Here is a 20,770-nt window from a genome sequence, read left to right as displayed (position 1 = left end):
ATCAAGCACGTATTAACGCTGTTGAAGCCTATGCCATACAGAGGCAAGATAAGGGCAAATGTTTTAATTGTGGGAGATCAGGCCATTTCCGTAAGGACTGCAGGGCACCTCCAAACCGTGCCACTGTGAGAACGCCACCTGGACCTTGTCCACGATGCCGTAAGGGAAACCATTGGGCAAGAGATTGTCCCTCCAATCTTGGCGTGGCTGCTGACCCCAATTCGGGAAACTTGCAGTGGGGCCAGCCCCAGGCCCCGAAAAACCAGGGGATGTTCCCAGCTGCAGCCCTTCTCCCCAGTGTGGAGCTTCAGAGCTCCAGTCAATAGATTCACTACAACCAGCCACTGCAGGGAGCAATGCCTTGGATATTCCCTGCCCTGATACAGTTACCATTTGCCCCACTCAGAGTCCGGACATATTAAATTCTGGTGTAAAGGGACAAGATTTGAGCCCCCAGGTAGAAAGGGAGCTTGCTCAAGTGAACCTTGCAAGCAGCACATCAGGTTTTCATGGTTGTCTGGAGGATTTCCTGACAGTGAAGGTAAAGGCGTCGCCAATCTCTGACTCCACTCATGGAGTGCATCTAGAATCTCAGCAACAAGCGGCTGAGTTCAGGGAACAGGAAGCTATCCCGCGTATGGGATATGCGGAGCTGAGTTCTGTACCTAATGGGCATCAGGTTTTGAGCCAGGATAAAAGTAAGGAAATTTGGAATCAAAGAGTTGTGTCTATTGGTGAATTTGCGCTGGCAAACCAAGCAGAACTTTGTATAAAAGGGCTCAGCTACCCTGAGAGGCCTCAGTCAGGTCAGAGGTGGAGAAAGCCTTGTCTAGTTTCTAGTCTTAATTCCAAAGACCATCAGTCAGGAACTCAGTCTGGACAACTGAGTCTCAAGTTTTTTATCAGAACCTGTGGTGATATGCTATTTCCAAAGAAGATTATTCAAAAATTCAGGCTGGTACAGTTTTATTTTTGGGGAAGTGAACTTCTACTTCTAGTTCATGAGATGCCACCTCTAGGAAAACGGCTTCAGGGCCAGTGGGTACGTGGTTATTCTCCCACTCAGCAATTGCTTATTGACCCGGGAGGCACAGAGATGCCTCATTCCTGGGTGCTCACCCACTCAGCCACTACAGATGCTGAGTCTGGTGAGGGACAGAAGGCATTGTCACTAGGATACTTCTGCTTGTGTGTGTGCATGGTTATGAAGCAGGTTATTTTGGATACCAGAAAAGAGCTTCCAATGAAGGCTGTAACTTGCCACATTGGTTTTTTCATTGCCCATGTGCCAGGGCTGGCTAATATCATCTCAAACTCAGTTTATGTTGTTGGTTTCTTCCCTGGTATTATGACTGTCTTTAAATGCATCAAACACTATAGTTCAAAAATTGCTTCAGCAGCTACAAGCTGTTTTACAAAAGTGCTTTGAATTTTTTTTTCCTTTTCCTTTATTACTCTTATCTGATCTCATTCTGGTCTGACTAGATCTATGACTTGAGCACAGTTTAAAAAAAAAAAAAAAAAAGGAGGTATGCCTGGTTTGACTCCTTGTCCTTGTCATTGTTATCTTTAAATTTTTTTTTAATTTACCTCAAAGAGAGCAATATACAGCAGCTGAAAGGCATTTTCAGGAAAATGCACAGGCTCAAGAAACTACTAATTCTCCTATTTAGATTAAAATTGACAAAAATTGGATAGCAGGGAGACTCCTCATTCGAGGAAAAGGCTATGTTTTTCTTTCAACAGATATCTCCACCAAGAAACTTTGAGTCCCGTTTTGCATTTCGTCAGGAGCCGAATTCATCTGCCTGCTTTAACTTCCAGAACTTTGCAGTTTTACAACCCTCCAAATTCCAGCCACAAGCCACCGCCAAACTGATTTCAGCCGAAAGCCACAAGGAAACCAGAGGAGGAGTTTGCATCAGAAGGCCTACAGCAAGGGCCTCTAACTCCTCTAACATATCATGAGGTCACATTAAGAGCATTCCTTGTATCCTTCTTTTACAGGTTGTAGAATGGAAAACGCCAGGACCCCATATTTTGGATTAATAATTCTTTACTTTTACCCTTTCCTTAGAATTCACAGGTGCCTCAGTTTCCAAAGGAGGAAGGAATGACTTTTAACAGGAACACCTTCTCATTTCTCTCTAGGATATCCATTTGTATTGGAGCTTTTCCTCTGTCTCTTTATCCACAGGCGTGGAGATGTACCAAACCCCAATGGTCGAAGCCTCTAATAACTTTAAAAAGTATTTTTTCCAAACATAAGCTAGGTTGCACAGATATGACTGCCGGTGAACCTGACCAGAGAATGGCTGCATCCCTCTGCTGAAGGACTCCTGACAGAAGTTGTGATGCTCCTGTTCCAGTGCTCCCTGCCTGATCCAGTACTTCATGAAATTCATCAGACTCCTATAGCTGCTCCTCTAGGACTCATTGCTGTGACCACTACTGCTGCTGCTGCAGAAACAACTCTTCAATTCTGATCCAGACACTTCATTTCTTCAGAATGGGACTAACTGACTCTCATCATTGGTGACTTGCCTCACCCTTGGACAGTGCAGGACAATTGGACGCTTTACTACTACAAGCACTGCTCTGGCCAAGGGTTGGACTGAAATTTTACTACAATTTATAAGACTGTATTGTGTTTGGGATTGTTCCTCTTTCTATTTCAAATTTTTGTAATTTTGTAAACAGAAAAGGGGGAGATGTTGGATATCATTGGTTTGTCCTTTCCCCCTTGCCACTAGGAGCTTAGGTTTATCAGTCACACCCATCAAAGTGCTCCCGAGTCACTCCCATTCTTTTGTTTATCTGTAACCAATTCTACCAGTTTATCTGCTCTTCCCTTAATCAAACTCTGTTAATTGGTAAGGTCAGAACTTCCTAGGACACTGAATATTATAACATTGCCTTTCTCTCCTCTTTATGCCTTTTGAATAATTTACTTTAAAGCTATGTCTTTTTTGTATAGACACAAGAAGACAATATTATGTTTTTATAACTTAAGACTTAATTGGCCTCGATATTCCTTCCTGGACATCTGCTTTCTCCACTTAAGCCTCAGTTGCCCTCAGTTCCTAGCACCTCAAAGTAGGGTCCCCGACGTGGGACGGGAAGGATCCAGAGCAAGCGGTGAGTTATGTGCTACCCTGGCATCGAGATGGGCCTGGCCAAAGTGCCTAATTCTTAACTATAAGTTAAGAGCTTGATCATAGACAAATACTGTCATGATCCAATAGTAATTATGAGACTGGGACCCTGCCAGGGCTAGGAAAGACTGATCTGGCCTGAGCACTGTAGTCTGAGATTGAGATGGCCCCAGGAGAGCAATTCTATAAGCTTTAATGCATCTCTTATTGTGTCCATACAAAATAATTAATATTATGAATTCTTATATGTTTGCTGGCTGAGGAGAAGAGAAACACATTCATGGGACTCTGCCCTTGGGTGGATCCTCCTGCTGAAAGAGAATTAAGTCCTAGGAGAAGCATCCCCTGAGGGAAAAGAACCTTACCCTATTGCTGACCACACCTATGTGTATGCCTCAACCCCCTCATGCTGTGGAGATTTAACTAGGCTGTAAGAGTGGGTTGGGGGCCAGAGCCAGATCCACGGCGCCAGATCCACCGGGGCCAGATCCATGGGAGCCAGATCCACGGGGGCCAGATCCACGGGGGCCAGATCCACAGATCGAGAGAGAGAGACCGAGAGCCGGGAGAGAGGCAGAGAGAGAGAGAATGAAGTAGGATGGGGGAGAAAGAAGCAGGAGGAGAATCAGAGGAGAATGGAGATGGACATGAAATAAACCGATCGAGCAACCAGTTTGGCCTTGTTCCTTCCTTCACCTGCCTCGCCGCCTGCGCGCCTTTTCTTTTTATTTTTATTTTTATACACCATACAGTCTCCTGAGCACCTTCCAGGAGTAATTTCTGAGTGTAGAGCCAGGACTAAGCTCTTAACAATGCAATAATATTAAGCACAGCATTATTTACAATGGAAAACTGAAATGAATTTCTTTGCCAAAACTAGGGGAATATATAATGCCTATATAATGAACATCATTCTGAAATAATTTATAAAGTAATTTTCATACAACATAAATTTCATATAGAGTATTATTTTCATGTATATAGATAAATGAATGAATGAATGTGTGAATGATAGATTTGCACTAAACTAGCACACGACAAGGACAAATGGAGACGTTACTGGCACCCGCTCGAGCAAATCGAAGATCAACGGGAAAACAAGTGATAAAGATAGATGCCTGTATGTGAAATGCAATATATAGCAGTGTCTGAAACATATGAAAGGAAATAAATCAGAATGCATTAGTGCACCACCATATCCTTGAACCCTAACATTCAATTGAATGGCCCCATTGGCCAAGAATCGCCAGGAATGACCCCCCCAAGACCCTAGGGCACTACTTGGAAAGTCTTTTCTCACCTCTCCCAATGCTATCATCTTCTTTAATTAATTGTAAAATTACTAGTGACTTTGAATATCATTTTATACTTTTATATTTGACAGATTTATTTCAAATGTAAGAAATAATGATGGAAAAATATAAAAGTATTAAAACAATTAGGAAAAAAAATTGTAAAACACGGTCTTGCATATAAAGCATATCTGATATGGTAAAACATTTTTAAAAATGATTTAGCCAAATTAAAATCCACTGCTCAAAATTCTGCTTTAAATTCATTTTTCAATGTAAATTTAAGACATAACTCTATTTAAAATCTATCTAGAAAATGATTATATGAAATCAAATGTGTGCTTAGTAAGTCTTTAATTAAAGTTGACAGTGATGTTAATGTGTTCCCCTAGTGTTACTCTGAGTTATTAATCTTATATCTATTTGTTTGATGCAATAATAAAGTGAATTTTCTCTTATAAAGTAATATTTTATTACCTCTCTGGAGTTACTTTTCTAACAACCATTGCTTGATAGGTGATGGCTTTCTTGTCTTTAAGGCCCGCATAACTAAAATCTGAAGGAATCACACCAAGTTTGGCAGCTAAAATACCAACTGCTTCAAACATTTCCAGATTTTCCTTTCGTAGGGTAAATGCTAAAACAAAAATAATTTTAGATTACAAGAAACACTATATCAATTATTAGCAAACAAAATAGTATAATAAATCAGTATTTCTGAATATATGTTCTTTACTTGTCAAACTTTTATCCACTCTCCACAATTCAATAGCAAAAGCTCCTCCTTAAAGATAGTCTAGGTTTGGGGCTGGAGCGATAGCACAGCGGGTAGGGCGGTTGCCTTGTACTCGGCTTACCTGGGTTCAATTCCCAGCATCCCATACGGTCCCCTGAGCACCGCCAGGGGTAATTCCTGAGTGTGTGCAGAGCCAGGAGTAACCCTTGTGCATCACCAGGTGTGACCCAAAAAGCCAAAAAAGAAAAAAAAAGATAGTCTAGGTTTTGGGGAGATGGACTGGCCACAAAATACAGGCACTGGTCAGGGTCTTGGACATTTTGGAGATTTAGAAATGAGGAGATATGTACACCAAAATGTAAGAGTCAACACTACTGTAAGCATGGATCCAAACTTTAATAAGCAAATTTTACAGAATTAGTTTGCTCAGGAGGTAGGACGGGGAAAGGATGGCCCGTGGAGTGATGCTGCAGTGACACTGCAGTAGCTGTGCATCTGGAGAATGAACACTTAATACCCGGATGGTTATTTAAAGTTCTGTAGGGGTCAGAGAGGTCGAGATAAAGGTTTTTACCTTGTACACAGACCCACAGATACACATGGTCGCTAAGCAACACCAAGTGACTGAGCAGAGTCAGGAAAAAGCTTGGAGGTATCTACTTCTAGAAATGAAAACTTTGTAAGTCATGGTGCTTTTTTTCTTTTGCTTTTTGGGTCACACCCAGCGATGCACAGGGGTTACTCCTGGCTCATGCACTCAGGAATTACTCCTGGCGGTGTTCAGGGCACCATCTGGGATGCTGGGAATCAAACCCAATCAGCTGCGTGCAAGGCAAATGCCCTTCCTACTGTGCTATCGCTGCAGCCCTGATGGTGCCTATTTTTGTTTTAAAAAAAAGAAAAAGTTTTTTCCAGTATCTCAAGGCTGAATACTCCCAAGGCATGGGATGATTTTGTTTTATTGCCCATTATACCCTCAGTTTAGCATGCAGTTTAGCATAAAATAAATATTCAAATATATTTTGACTTATTAAGGAATTAAGTAATCTGGCATGACTCCACAAGTTATAATCTATTTTCATGACACAAAACAATGTGCTGTATCTCTTCATGTATGTCCTCCCTACTACAGTATTTACATATAATCAACTTCCCTCTCAAGCACTTCCCTCTCTACTCAAATTATGGTGAAAATTCAGTCATTTCTTTGAAGAATAAATCTGTTGCAGAAAGGGACTCTCAAGCAATGTGCCCAAGGGTCAATGTAGTGCCACCTACCCTGGCTATGTGAACCTAAAAGCTAACTTTGCATCTTCAGGGGGATGCAGGACTACATCTGGCAGTGGGGGGTGGGGGGGCACAAGCAGCAGAGGAGACCTAGCTCTTAAGCACGCTATCTTTCATCTAACTTCCAGTTTTAAATACACTTTTATGTTATACTTTGTTCAACTGCAATAATTTTATAGTAACTTTATTGAACTGAAGTAATTAAAGAACAGCAGAAATTGTGGGCCTTTTCTGAAGAATTCACCAAGAAATCACATTAAACATAAACATGACACAGCAAGTAGAAGGGGGTGAAATCTAACAACAAATAGCTAAACAAGTTCAAAATCTATTCTTAATCTAAAAGTTCAAAATCTATTAAATAGTTTTTTATTTAAAAAAGGACAATTATGTATTCTTTATCCTCTAATCTCTACAAACAAAAATAAAATTTTAAAATCATGTACATGTATAAATTTTTTAAATCTTCAACGCTTTTTAGTATCTTCAGTTGAAAATGTTAAAAATATTGCTTGTTTTCATCTAAAAGGTAGTATGTTAGGGCCAGAGAGATTATACAGTGGGCAGGGTGTGTGTCTTGCATGTAGCCAACCTGGTTCAACCCCCAGCACCTAGATGGTCCTCCAAGAACCACCAGGAGTGATCCTGAAACACAGAACGAGACATAAACTCTAAGCACTGTCAGGCGTGGCCCAAAAAACAAATCAAAACCAAAAAAAAAAAAAAAAAAGTTGGTACGGTAACAGTAATACATTTATCATTTAAATAAACCCATATTTTAAAACCGCTCTAATTGGAACCAGAGAAGTAGTACAGAAGTTAGGGTAGTTGCCTTGCCTAGGAAGGCAAGCGTAGGAGTGATCCCAAAGCACAGAGTCAGGAATAAGCCTTGAGCATCACTGGTGTAATGCAAAAACAAAGACAAACACAAAAAAATTTTAATTGCACAAAGAAAAACTGATTAAAGTTCAAGATAATTTATGAAATGTACTTCTTCAGGATTCCCACAAACAAAAAGTTTGAGAACCAAATAACATAATATAGAAAAAAAAGTTATTAGGCCCTCACAAAAACAAGATCTTTGGGGCTACATGAAATCACAAAAATATCTTAAAGAAATGCAATATTCGGGCTGGAGAGATAGCACAGCGGGTAGGGCGTTTGCCTTGCACACGGCCGACCCGGGTTCAAATCCCAGCATCCCATATGGTCCCCTGAGCACGGCCAGGGGTAATTCCTGAGTGCAGAGCCAGGAGTAACCCCTGTGCATCGCCAGGTGTGAACCAAAAAGAAAAAAAAAAAAGAAATGCAATATTCAATCAAGTGTTGCAGCAGCCATAATAGGAGTTTCAAACTTCAAAGAAATTGAGAGTCAAGTATACTTCATTAAGGGAAGAGGGCTAAGACAAAATCTTCAGAGACTTAATCCTCACTTGATAACTAGGGTTCGGTGTATGAAAACTTCATCCTGGCCCACCTGGGCTTGTTACTCTGGTCACTAGGACGTGAGAAGAAAATTTCAAATTGTTTGAGATTATATTACTTTGTTGCTGATTGGTCTTAGCACTCGAGCAGTTCTCATTCATGAAGATTTGGAGTTTAGAAAAGAAATATTTGAAAATCAAATCCATGATCTTAATATTTGTGTTGCTGAATCTTATGTACTTAGAACATTAGGAGAATAAAACATAAATCTAATTATAATTCTAATTTAAAAGGTCTGATTGATTTAAATTTGTCTTTTAACACAGAAATCTCATGAAGATACTAAAAAATATATGGGAGTATACAGAAAACTAAAAATTGACCTAAGGTTCCGGAATAGCTTAATTATTTTTGAAGATAGTTAAGATAATTATTTTTGAAGATAATAAACTGCAAAATTTTAAAATTCAGGTTTAGACATTTCCACTACTAGACATGTTGGACCAACTGGTACTAGATTTGACCTTCCTTGTAAACATAAAATTAGACAAGACATATGAAACACCTATTTCTTAAATATACATGTACATATATCACTGTCACTGTCATCCCATTGCTCATCGATTTGCTCGAGCGGGCACCAGTAACGTTTCCATTGTGAGACTTGTTGTTACTGTTTTTTGCATATTGAATACGCCACAGGTAGCTTGCGGGGCTCTGCCGTGCAGGTGAGATACTCTTAGAAACTTGCCAGGCTCTCCAAGAGGGGCGGAGGAATCGAACCCAGGTCAGCTGCATTCAAGGCAAACGCCCTACCCACTGTGCTATTGCTCCAGCCCTATGTACATATATTTTTAAAATATTCATATAATTATATAACATCTACCCGTGGCATATCCGATTTGCCAAAAACAGTAACAAGTCTCACGATGAAGACGTTACTGGTGCCCGCTTGAGCAAATTTATGAGAAACGGGTTGACAGGGACAGATACACATATGAATATATAATATATACATGTTAGACTATATAATATATACATATTAGTGAACAGTACAGAACTATAATTCAAAAGAAAACAAGAGGCAAGTCCTTTTTGAAAAATGTAGTTTTCTGGGACCAGGGAGATAGTTTGAGATCAGAGGCACATGTCCTGTATGCATTCAAGGATGCACATTCTGTCCACTAGCCCTGGATATAGTCCTAGTTGCCTGTGAGCATTGCTAGGTATGGCCCAGGTGGCCTTCGTCACCACTGGGCCCAAACAGCACTGGCTGGTCGATCTTAATATTAAACCATCTATTCCAGTTGGCCAAATATTTTAGGGAATGACCCCTTTTTACAGTTTGGAAGCCTCCCAATTAATAAAGATATTTTGTATGTAGGGGCAGTATATTGACCACAGCACCAGGAGGAGGAAAATAGGTGGAGCACAGTGTTTTGCTGAGTAGAGGGCAGAGGCTGGAGTTCAGGAAGGCTGAATGGGCTCTAATTCAAGAGGCAGAGTACAGGTAAGAGGAAAATGCACTGCACTATAGCACTGTCGTCCCGTTGTTCATCACTTTGCTCAAGCAGGCACCAGTAATGCCTCCATTGTGACTTGTTGTAACTGTTCTTGGCATATCAAATACGCCATGGGGAGCTTGCCAGGCTCTGCTGTGCAGACAGCATACTCTCTGTAGCTTGCTGGGAACTGAGAGGGATGAAGGAATCGAATCCAGGTCGGCCTCGTGCAAGGCAAACACCCTACCTGCTGTGCTATCGCGCCAGTCCAAGAGGAACTACACAGAGAAATCTGAAGAGTCTGGTACAGAAATCTGAATAAGCAATTATTTTAATTTGCCACTAATAATATGCACATGCCCAGGATTAATTGCTATGAGTTGCTTATCTAATGCCGTCTAACACTTCCCAAACCTTCACAGCTTATAATGTATACTCTAGCGCTCAATATTAAAGAGCTTTCTCACGAGAAACATGAGATGTGGCTAGGGTTGCAGCTATAAACAGCCTGATAGGAGTTGAAGGATCCATTTCTGAGGCACTTGCCTTCTAGCTCTACTACCTTATGTCCCACTCCCATTCAAAACAGTTACTTTCCAATGCCACTGAAACATACTCAAATCTTAGCTGCTTCCCTTCTCCAATTAAGTCAGATCCAGATGTAGATAAGGTTCCTTGGGTATATATTCTTTGTTTTTTTAATATATTTTTTTTATTGAATCACTGTAAGATAGACCCTTACAAAGCTGTTCATGACTAGGTTTCAGTCATACAGTGTTCCAACACCTATCCTTCCACCAGTGTCCCCAGTTTCCCTCCCGTCACCACCCTCCCCCAGGGCAGGCATATTTCTCTTTCTCTCTCTTTCTCTCTCTCTCTCTCTCTCTCTCTCTCTATATATATATATATATATATATATATATATATGCTCTTGAATTAGAATTTTCAAATACAATTTCGCTTCTTCTGAAAGATGTGACAGGAGACAAATCTGAAGTAAGGGACATATAGTTAATTCCTTTAGTAGAATTCAGCCCTACCAATGCCAGAGAGATAGTTGAATAGACGGACCTACATGCATAAGGCCCAAGTTTCAGCTCTGGCTCATGGGTTCTCATGAGCATCACCAGGTATAGCCCTGGAGGCCCCCAAACACCAAAGGGTGTGGGACCTCATGGCATGACTGGACCCAAGCATTAGGCCTATACCACTGGCCCAGCTATCACTGAGGTGGTACCTGGATCCTTAAAGGCCCCCAAAACAAAATTCAGCTCGACCTGGGGTTACGGTGCTTCCCAGCAGGAGGAGGGAGTGTACCCGTGGGGTGAGTATGTCAGCAGCCTGATGGTTCCTTCAGGCTTCCTAGTACTGCCAAATTGCCTCGTGCCTCTGACTGGACCCCAACAATTTGGGACCAAGTTTCCTGAAAAATTAAATGGCCAAAAGTTAGGTATGTGGGTCACGCCCACAAAAGACCTCCGGTTCAGCTATACAAGTTCACTTATGGACCTTGCTTCAGAGACCCATAAATAAATCTCAAAAGAGATCAAAATCAAGCCATTTAAGCACATCAACACCATGATTCAGAGACTCACAAATAAATTTCAGAAGAGAGCAGTATGCTGCAGAGATACCTCCGGACCCCAAATATTTAAAAAGTTTTAGAATTCCAGAAGCGTGTGGTCGCTTTTGCAACCACACGACATCTCAGTCTATTCATAATAAACAATACACAATAAATTATTTAGCATCTGCCTATGGGGCAGGTGTGAGTGGTGGTGAGAAAATTCGAAATAATTGTGGTGAGAAGGTGTAATGGTGGTGGAATTGGTGTTGAAATGTTGAATGTAAACAATTATTATGAACGACTTTATGAAAAAAAAATTAAAAAGTTAAAAAGAAAAAAATTCAGCTCTATCAATAACTGGAAGTGACTGCTGTGTGGCTCTTAAGTTCACTCTCGGTCTCGTTCTACCAGCTTGAATCCCTTTTCTATAGAATATAGTTTTTGCAATGGTGTGAGGCTTTTCTGAGATCCCTCTGTAGCACAAAGACACACAAATTTTGTCAAGATCTTTTCTACAAAGGGACTTTGATGTTGAGAGGAAACTAATTCCTGAAATAATTACTATTTAACAATGGACCGTGAATCTTGAGGTCCCTACAACCTTTTGTCAGAACATTCTCTGAGACACTACTAAAGATAAAATTTTAAGAGAAGAATTATTACACCACACCTTAAATTGCCTTACTAAATTCTGTCCTGATATCACCTGTTTTTCTCTTGCCTGGAAGTTTTTTTCTTTTTTTCCAGTGAAGCAAAACAGACTGGAGCAATTCCTTTAGTAGAATTCAGCCCTACCAGTGCAGTGGGGTAGGGCGTTTTCCTTGCATTCGGCTGACCTGGGTTTGATTCCTCTGTCCTCTCGGAAAGCCTGGCAAGCTACCGAGAGTATCCCACCCGCACAGCAGAGCCTGGCAAGCTACCCATGGCATATTCGATATGCCACAGTAACAACAAGTCTCACAATGGAGATGTTACTGGTGCCCACTAGAGCAAATCGATAAGCAAGGGGATGACAGTGATACATTGATCAGTGAAGCAAATTAGTTTGTAATGAAAGAAATTTAGAAGTATGAGGGGAGAGAAAGACAGAAATTAAAGTTTCAGAGAGAACATGGCTTCTTCAGAGGGAAAAAAAAGGCAAGAGCTGATTTTTAAAACTTAAAAATTATGTGCCAACTGAAGAGTCTAGGAATATATTTTGGCTTTGGGGCTACAGCCGGTGATGCACAGGGGTTACTCCTGGCTCATGCACTCAGGAATTACTCCTGGGGCTTGGGGACCAAATGGGATGCTGGGAATGAAACTGGTCAGCCACATGCAAGGCAAACACCCTACACGCTGTGCTATCGCTCCAGCCCCAAGGCTAGGAATATTTTTAAATTATTTTGAACCCAGGAAGTCCTGATTCCTTTATATAATAGTATTTCCCTTAGAATTTTACTATAAGCAATAAAACAAAGTCCAGTGATAATTCTACAAATCTCTTTAAAGTACCTTTCTTTTTAAATTCCCTGGGGGCACAAATTCTTCTTGGGGGCTTAAGCCATACCACCACTTGCACCCCATGCCACTGACACATCTTAGCTGGGTTCCAGACTCGACATGCAAATAGTGGTTGATGTCTCCTACAGTGAGCCAGGCAGTGTGTTAGGCTCTGTGAATGAGACAAAGTTCGGTTCTCCTGCAGATTCATTCTGGCTTGGGGGTTGGGGAATGTGGAGAGAGAATGAGAGAAAAACTGAGACTAATTATAAACTGGGAATATCTCTGCGGGGGGTGGGGGGGTGGGTAATAAATAAGCCAAGAAACACTGTGGAACCCGGACAGTATCAAAGCACCAGAACACATGTCTCGATGCCTGTGTGCATGAAACCCTGAGTTTGACCCCTTGGCACCTCATGGTACCGCTAAGCAGGGCTGGGTGTGGTGCTGAAAGCTCCCCAGCACTCCTGGGTCCTAGCACTGAACCTATCAGCTCAGTTGAGTATCATCAGGAAAGGCTCCGGCAACCCTTGAGGACGGCTTAGAAGCCCTCATCCCCCCAGAAAACAAATGTGCTGGCTTTCTTCTTACTTTGCTCGTTTGGAGGCCCAGAAGGTCCACTCCAGCACCATACAAGTCTCCTTTCTTTATGTTTAATTTACACTCTGCATTACATTGCAGGCAGCTAAACTTTCTCCCGCTACATAACAGGGGTTCCTTTCTTCTAGGTAAAAATACTTTCCTGACTTCCCTTGAAACTCTCATTAAAAACTTTCTTGCAGTAACTTCAAATGTGTAGAGTGAGATATTATCACTTCATTTTCATCCCAGGAATATATACCTAAAAGCATGCTCAAAACTTGGTGTTCCCAAGACCGCAGAAAAAAACGGATCTTGTAAAAAACCTACTCCAACCCTTCTAAAAAAACCTCTTGGAGTGGGTCTTGACTGATAGTACAACAGCATTTCATATGGTCCCCTGAACCAGCCTGGAGAAATCACTGAGTAGAGATCCAGGAGTAAGTCCTGAGCACTGTGGGATGTGATTCTAAACAAAAACAAAAGAGAAAACCTTTGGGAGCAAGGCTCAAAATTCGGTTTTACCAAGTCTTTTGGTGATCATAATGTGAGCTAAAGTTTGAGAACCTCTCTTCTGAGAGTACTGAGAAAACCAAAAGAGCCTTATGAGATTTTAAATTTCCTACATGGGATTATGGGACAACATAACTGTAGACAAGTTTATTTTTATTTGTTTTTAGGTTTTGGACCATAGCCAGTGGTACTCAGGGCTTTACTACTGGTTTAGCAGTCAGGAATCAATTCTGAAGGGATTCGGGGACGGGATGGGAATACCAGGGATCAACCCCAGGTAAGCTTGTAAGGCAAGCATCCCACCTACTGCACTATGGACAAGTTTAACAGGAGTTTAGATTACAAGCTCTTCTCTCATCCAAATATAGAAAACATATCCTAATTATTGACAAATACTTTGAGATAACTTTCCAAATATGAAGTTAAGATTTAACTATAAAAACAAACATGTAAAAAAATCATCTTCACTTTGAGATTATGTTAGCTATGTCTGTGTTAACCTAGCTTTCATCACTAAGCCTAATTTTTACATTTAGTTCCAAGAAGCTTTATCTTCCATCCGAGAAGCTTTATCTTCCATTAAAAACACTCCAGTGCCTCTCTAGACAAATCTATTCTATTTGAAATTCTTCACTTTGCAGACAACTTCAACATAAGTTTACCCAAAAAAATGGCAATGATTTATTAATTTACCTGTGTATTCAACTTTTCTTTCTTGACACTGAAGAAGAGACCTTTTCCTGTAGTTGTGTGCTTTTTCTCGAAACCTTACCGTTATCACTGCATTTGGATTACTGGCATTAGAATTCAGTTCAGGAAAAGATTTGGTTTCCACGAGATTCCCAAACTTTTTGTTGACAAAATGGTGGACGGCTTTTCTGTGATCTTTGTTTGCATCAGGTTTAAAGGTAAATTTAGAATTTTCTTTCTTTGCATCCAAATATTTAAAAAAGTCAAATGCTTCTTCTTCTGATACCAAATGACAAAATTCTTTACAATCAAGATTTGGTTTTACAAAAATTTCACTATTTCTTCCTATAGTAATTAAAAAAGGAAATCTCTGCCTAACAGCACTATGCAAACTAGCCCTCTGATTTTTGTCAAGTATTCTGCCTAATGAGAATTCAGGAGATGGTCCAAGTTGTTCAGTTTTAGAATTCCAATTCTCTTTTATTTCGCATGCAAACTGATTTAGTAACTCATTAGTTTTTTCATTTAACAAAAAGCTTAGTACATCAACTTTTTCTTCATCTTTGGAAGCTCTGTCATTGAGAATATCTTCTTTATCTGACCCAGAATGATGATTTTGGTTACCATCAGAGCACTTAGTCAAAGGATTGACTTTTTGATTGTTTCTCTTTTCAAAGGATAAATTTTGAAGATCTTGTTTTCTTTTTTTGGCTAAAACATTTGGCTCAACTAATACTTTATTAATCTCATAAACAGGTTTATCAGTATCCTTATATACTAATTGTCCATGGTCATCAATCTCAGTAACAACAAAGTCACTTGGTGAGCTTTTAACAGTACCATGAAATCCAACATGATCTGTGATGAAACATAAAGAACCAAACCTGATTCTAAAATCTGTATCCTCTTCCATTTTAAACACCAATGCCTACAAAATAAATAAAAAGGAAGTCAGTTTCCAGAAAGATAAGGTGTGTTAGAAAAAGAAATGTTGCGGAATTTATTTCTCTTTCTCCTTTTCAGTCCTGAGTCCCTCTCAAAAAACTTCAAATCTGAAGCCAAGGAGATCGGATAGGGGTGAAGGTTTGCCAGTTCAAATTTCTGGCACCACTTATGGCTACTGAGCATGGCCAGGAATGAACCCTGAACACAGAGATAGGAGTAAGCCCTGAGCACATAGCCAAGAGCACCTCTCATTATTGCCCTAAAACAAACAAAAACAACTTAAACTCAATACATATTTATTATGTACAGCTTGACTCTCCTATACCAAGATAAACCAATAAGTTTTCTCTTATAATTTTGATTTATTGTAAAAAACAAAGGCACGCCAAAGGGCATGTGCACTCGCTGGCTCTCTGGGCGGCTCTGTCTCACCGCCCGAGTTCGGTGCTCTGGAACCGCTGTGTGTGGGCTGGATCGGGACGGCCGTTGGCCAAGGACAGGCGAAGAAAGAATGAGGACCAAGCTGGTTGCTGATTAGTTACTGTTTATTCAATGTTCCATCTTTCTCATCTCCCGCACTCCCAGCTCCGTCCTCTCTCTGGATCTACTGCAGCCTCTCTCTATCTCTCTCCTCCCTTTTTCCTCTCTCACCCTTGCCCCTAGGTTACACACTGCCAGGTAGCAAAATCAACATAAGAAAGCCCTTCCTTAGGGCTGTCAGGTTCAAAGGGAACACAACCTAGGGGCATTCCAAAGTCCTTCCTGACTGCCAGTAGGCAAAATACCTCTTAAGGGTTTTTTCTCCTCTCCTTATTCCAAACACTCATTAACATCTTAATACTAGTTATTTTTGTATGGACATAGCAAGGGATACATTGAGGCTTGCAAGGCAGCTCTCCTGGCAACATCTTGCCACAGACTCAGACCACAGCACTCAGGCCAGATTAATCATTCCTAACCCTAGCAGGGTCCGAATCTAGTTATCACTGTTTGGATCATGACAGCATTTGTCCATGACCAAGCTCTTAACTTATAGTAAGCATTAGGCACTTTGGCCAGGCCCATCTTGATGCCAGAGTAGCACACAACTCACCACTTGCCCTGGGTCTGTCTCGGCCCTTGTCGGGACCCTGCTTTTGGGGGTGCTAGAAAGTAAGGGCAGCTGAGGCTTAGGTCAAGAGAACAGATGCCCAGGAGGAAAATATGTAGAGTCAAACAACTCCCAGGTTACAAAAGCATAGCATTTGCTAAGTCTTCCTGTGTCCATACAAAAAGGACATTGCTCTGAATAAACTATGCAAAGGACTCAAGGAGAAGAGAAAAACAATATTTACAAGTCAACAGAACACTAAGAAAGAAGCTACAAATAAACACAGAGGAATGGGAGCACTGTGATGGGAGTAACCCAATAAACCTAAACTACCTGAGGCTGTTATCCTACAATTTATAACAACTTTTTACCCATTCAATGCTTCACTTTATAATACAAAATTAAACTATTATTTTTTAAAAAATTTTTATTGAATCATTGTGAGATAGACCATTACAAAGCCGTTCATGATTGGATTTCAGTCATACAGTATTTCAGCACCCATCCCTCCACCAGTGCACATCTCCCAGCACCAGTGTCCCCAGGTTCCTTCTCATCACCACCCACTCCTCACCCCTGCCTGCCTCTATAGCAGGTGCTTCTCTCTCTCTCTCTCTCTCTCTCTCTCTCTCTCTCTCTCTCTCTCTCTCTCTCTCTCTCTCTCTCTCTCTCTCTCTCTCTCACACACACACACACACACACACACACACCCTTTTTCTCTCTGTCTCTGTCTCTCTCCTTTTGGGCATTGTGTTTGCAATACTGATACTGAAAGGTTATCAACAATATCCCTTACCTATTTTTAATCCTCAGATCTTGTCTAGTGTGACCATTCTCAGCTATTATTGTCATACTGGTCTCTTCTCTATATTATCTACCCTCAGCCCCACACACACTTGTGGTTAGTCCCAACCACGGACCAGTCCTCCTAACCCGTTTTCCCTGGCCATGGATATTAATCTTCTACTATATATATATATATATATATATATACACACATATATATAGTAGATAAATATATATATTTTTATATACCACAAATGAATGTAGTCATTTTATATCTGCCCCTTTCTTTCTGACTCATTTCACTCAGCATGATACTCTCCATGTCCATCCATATATAGGCCAATTTTAACACTGCATTTTTCTTAACTGCATAGTATTACATTGTGTAGATGTATCATAGTTTCTTTATCCATTCATCTGTTCTTGGGCACTCAGGTTGTTTCCAGATTCTGGCTATGTTGAATAGTGCTGCAATGAACATAGGAGTGCAGATGTTGTTTCTGCTGTGTTTTGGGGCCCCAAAGTATATTGGTATCCCAAAAGTGGTATTGCTGGGTCAAATGGGAGCTCAATTTCTAGTTTTTTGAGAAAAGTCCATTTGTTTTCCAAAAAGGCTGGACCAGTTGGCATTCCCACCAACAGTATTTTTTTTTCTTTTTGGGTCACACTCGGCGATGCACAGGGGTTACTCCTGGCTCGTGCACTAAGAAATTACTCCTGGCAGTGCTCGGGGTGCTGAGATTTGAACCCGGGTTGGCTGTATGCAAGGCAAACACCCTACCCGCTGTGCTATTGCTCAAGCCCCACCATCAACAGTATTTTTATAGATGAGGAAAGATTTGAGGGGAAGGGGATGTTGGTTTTGGTTTTCAGACCACACCCACCTTACTACCTCCCTGGCCCTTTTATATACAAGGAGTTAAGAGATAGGAATGAGGAAAAGACAGTAAGAAATAGTCCAAATGGATAAATAAATTCCAATACTAATTTGCAATTTGACCGTTTCAAGGTATGCTGAAATCAATCCCAGATCTTAAGCCTTCTTGAAAAGACAGAAACAGACTTCTGCAGAAATAAATTTGGGGGGATTACTCAGAAAAAAAATTCGGTAACACTGACATTAAAGGGCAGTAAACAAGAAAATAGTTCTTACATACTTCATCACTCTTCACACAACTTAGAGCCATCATATCAAATGGAGCAACAATAAGAGAACTTATCCAGGGTGTTTTACTACTCAATTTTAACCACGCTCTGTAGGTAATTTATCATCATTAGTATTTCCCTTCCACTCTGTAATTCCTACTTATCTGAACCAATCTGAAAACACCCTTTCCACTGTCCATGTTTGATATTTTTAGATCCTATGATTTCTTCCTTTTCTTCTTTTAATTGAAACTTACATTTCTCTTTATTGTTCCTGTAGTCTTCTCAAGTGAAGGCTATTTTCCTTCACCTCCACCTCAGAGCGGGTGGTTATAAATATTCTCTAGCTGTGCTATAACTCTTCCCAAATTTCTTTCTCTACTTCCCTAAACCCTAGTTCCTTTGAAGCATATGCCATTAGACTCTGCCACCTGTTGTCATTCTTTCTTTCTTTTTGTTGTTGTTGTTGTCATTCTTTCTGGTCTCTATATACTTCACTGGGTGAGTACTCAACTACCTGCTCAGCATCTTCCTATTCAGCATTTCCATCACCAGCCATATGGACATCCACTTTACATCATGGTCTCTCAGTTCATCTGTATCACCCACGACTTTCCTCCTCCATTTCATCTTAATCATCCATAAACATGGCCAGCTGTTGGACATTAATCCTAAGTATTGTAGGCTTCATCAGTGAGCTGCCCCTTTTACTCCCCCTAGAGAAGCTTACAGTGCTCTTACCAGCACCCCTAATTCCCTGTGTTTATCTCTAAGCTTTCCTTTGTGCTTTACCTCTCATTGTTACATTCCCTAAGTCAGTCTTAGTTACTTAGAAGTCAAAAGTTCTGGTGATTCTGGAATTTGATTTGTAGTGAATTACGCTTTCTCCTATTTTCCTATGAAAACTTTTCATATTTTTCTATCGAACAATGTTCTTTGCTTAAACACAGAAATAACATTAATGCTATGCTCCTGATATTTGGGAGTTGACTGACTCTGAAATACATCTACTCCTGGGCATCTGTCATAACTGCTTGACGTGGGTTTCAGTTGGTATAGTTCCTAACATCCCACAGAGGGAGTTCCCACTGTGGGGCTGGGATGGACATGGGGCGAGTGGCAAAGCTACCCTGGCAATGAAATGGGACAATCTAGGAAGCAGAAAGGCACAGTCTTGATGCAGGCTGTTGTGATTTAAGAGAAAGACCCCATGGGGAAAGATAAGGTGAACCACCCTCAGGACGTGGTCTAGGATTTAAGGTAGAAGTCCAGCAGCCTTGCCCTTAGAACCCAGAGAACTAAGTTTTGGAACCTGTATCTCTTTCAATGTGTATCCATATAACTCCAAGTATTACTAAGAAGAAAACTCAGTTGTTTAATATGTACAACTAAAGGGAAAGAGAAAAGCAACACAGATGTCCCAGGAAGACAGTGTCTTCCTGAGTTAATCCCAAGAACTACCTCCCAAAAAAGCTTTACCTCTGTTAATGATCTATCACATCTGTCTGCAGTCCTATACCTCAAAACCCTTCAGATGTTTTACAGCATGCTAACAGCAGGCCATTTTCACCCTCAATCTGTGGTCCCTGTCTCTTTGTTTCCCTGCTGGGAGGCAGTTCTCAGCCAATGTACACAAGTCACACACCCACATTTTGAATTCACAGCCAGTCATACCCTTGAAGTTCTCCTCATTAAAAAAATGCATCAGCATTTTCTCTATAAGTCACTCTACTATCCTTTCATCACTTCTCTTTCCAGGTATCTATTCAATTCTTATATGTTTTCTCTACATTATACAGTGTCTCTCATCTGTTTATATACCTCTAATCTTAAAGTCTTTAATCCCTTTCCACAAAATATATTCCCACACAATAGTCAGAACAATCATCTAAAAGATAAATTAAATCCTACTGCAGCTCTATTTAAAAGATTTTAATCAAGTTTAAAATTTTATTTATTTTTGTTTGGGGAGAAGCCATATCCAATGACGATCACTGCTTTCTTCTGCTGTGTCAGAGATCTCTGCTGGTGGGCCTGGTGGACCAAATAAAATACCCAGGCTCAAACCCAAGATAACTGCCTGCAAGCAAGTGCTCTACACATAGTATTACCACTCTGCCTACCTATAATCATGTTTATAATAAACCCAAATGACTGGTGTTCAAAGATTTCTAAGATTCTGTTCGATAAGTTTTTGTTTCATTTTGTATTTTGTTGTTGCTTTTGGAGTCACACCCAGCAGTGCTCAGCGCTTGCCCCTGACTCTGTGTTCTGAGGTTATTTCTGGTGGTATCCAAGGAAACAAATGCAGTGCTAGGTACTGAACCAAGACTGGCCATAACCAAGGCAAAAGCCTTACCTCCTGTACTGTTTCTCCAGACCAACTTCTAAGATTTTGAACTCTTTTGTCCAAATTTATCTTCTAATCTTTCCCCATCACATTGCAGCTTCAGTATCCTTTTCCAGTTCATCTGTGCTTTAAACTGTTCCTGCGATATAAGTTGTTCTTTTCCCAGTCACAACTTCACAGAGATCTTCCCTTCAGTAATAATCTAAGGTAGGTTTTTCAACCCGG

At 40.6% G+C, this 20,770-nt stretch overlaps 1 protein-coding gene across 4 annotated transcripts in view; it reads right to left on the bottom strand.

Annotated features, from left to right (window-relative positions):
- PUS7L (pseudouridine synthase 7 like) overlaps positions 1–20,770 on the bottom strand; it is a 52,937-nt gene that overhangs the window by 31,052 nt on the left and 1,115 nt on the right. Inside the window, exons 2-4 of one of the 4 annotated variants that reach the window (XM_055141602.1) lie at positions 20,555–20,684; positions 14,232–15,156; positions 4,925–5,084 (exon numbers count right to left, since the gene is read on the bottom strand). In XM_055141602.1, the coding sequence (XP_054997577.1) occupies positions 4,925–5,084; positions 14,232–15,141 (1,070 nt within the window). In that variant the 5' untranslated portion in view covers positions 15,142–15,156; positions 20,555–20,684. Of the gene's footprint in view, positions 1–4,924; positions 5,085–12,458; positions 12,479–14,231; positions 15,157–20,554; positions 20,685–20,770 lie in introns of those variants that run through there. The other 3 variants (XM_004617065.2, XM_055141603.1, XM_055141604.1) reach the window with 3 other exon arrangements.

This window comes from Sorex araneus, chromosome 6 (genome assembly GCF_027595985.1).
Source record: "Sorex araneus isolate mSorAra2 chromosome 6, mSorAra2.pri, whole genome shotgun sequence".
NCBI lineage: Eukaryota > Metazoa > Chordata > Mammalia > Eulipotyphla > Soricidae > Sorex > Sorex araneus.
The sequence above is the reverse complement of the archived record's forward strand: the minus strand, read 5'-3'. Positions and strand labels throughout refer to the sequence as shown.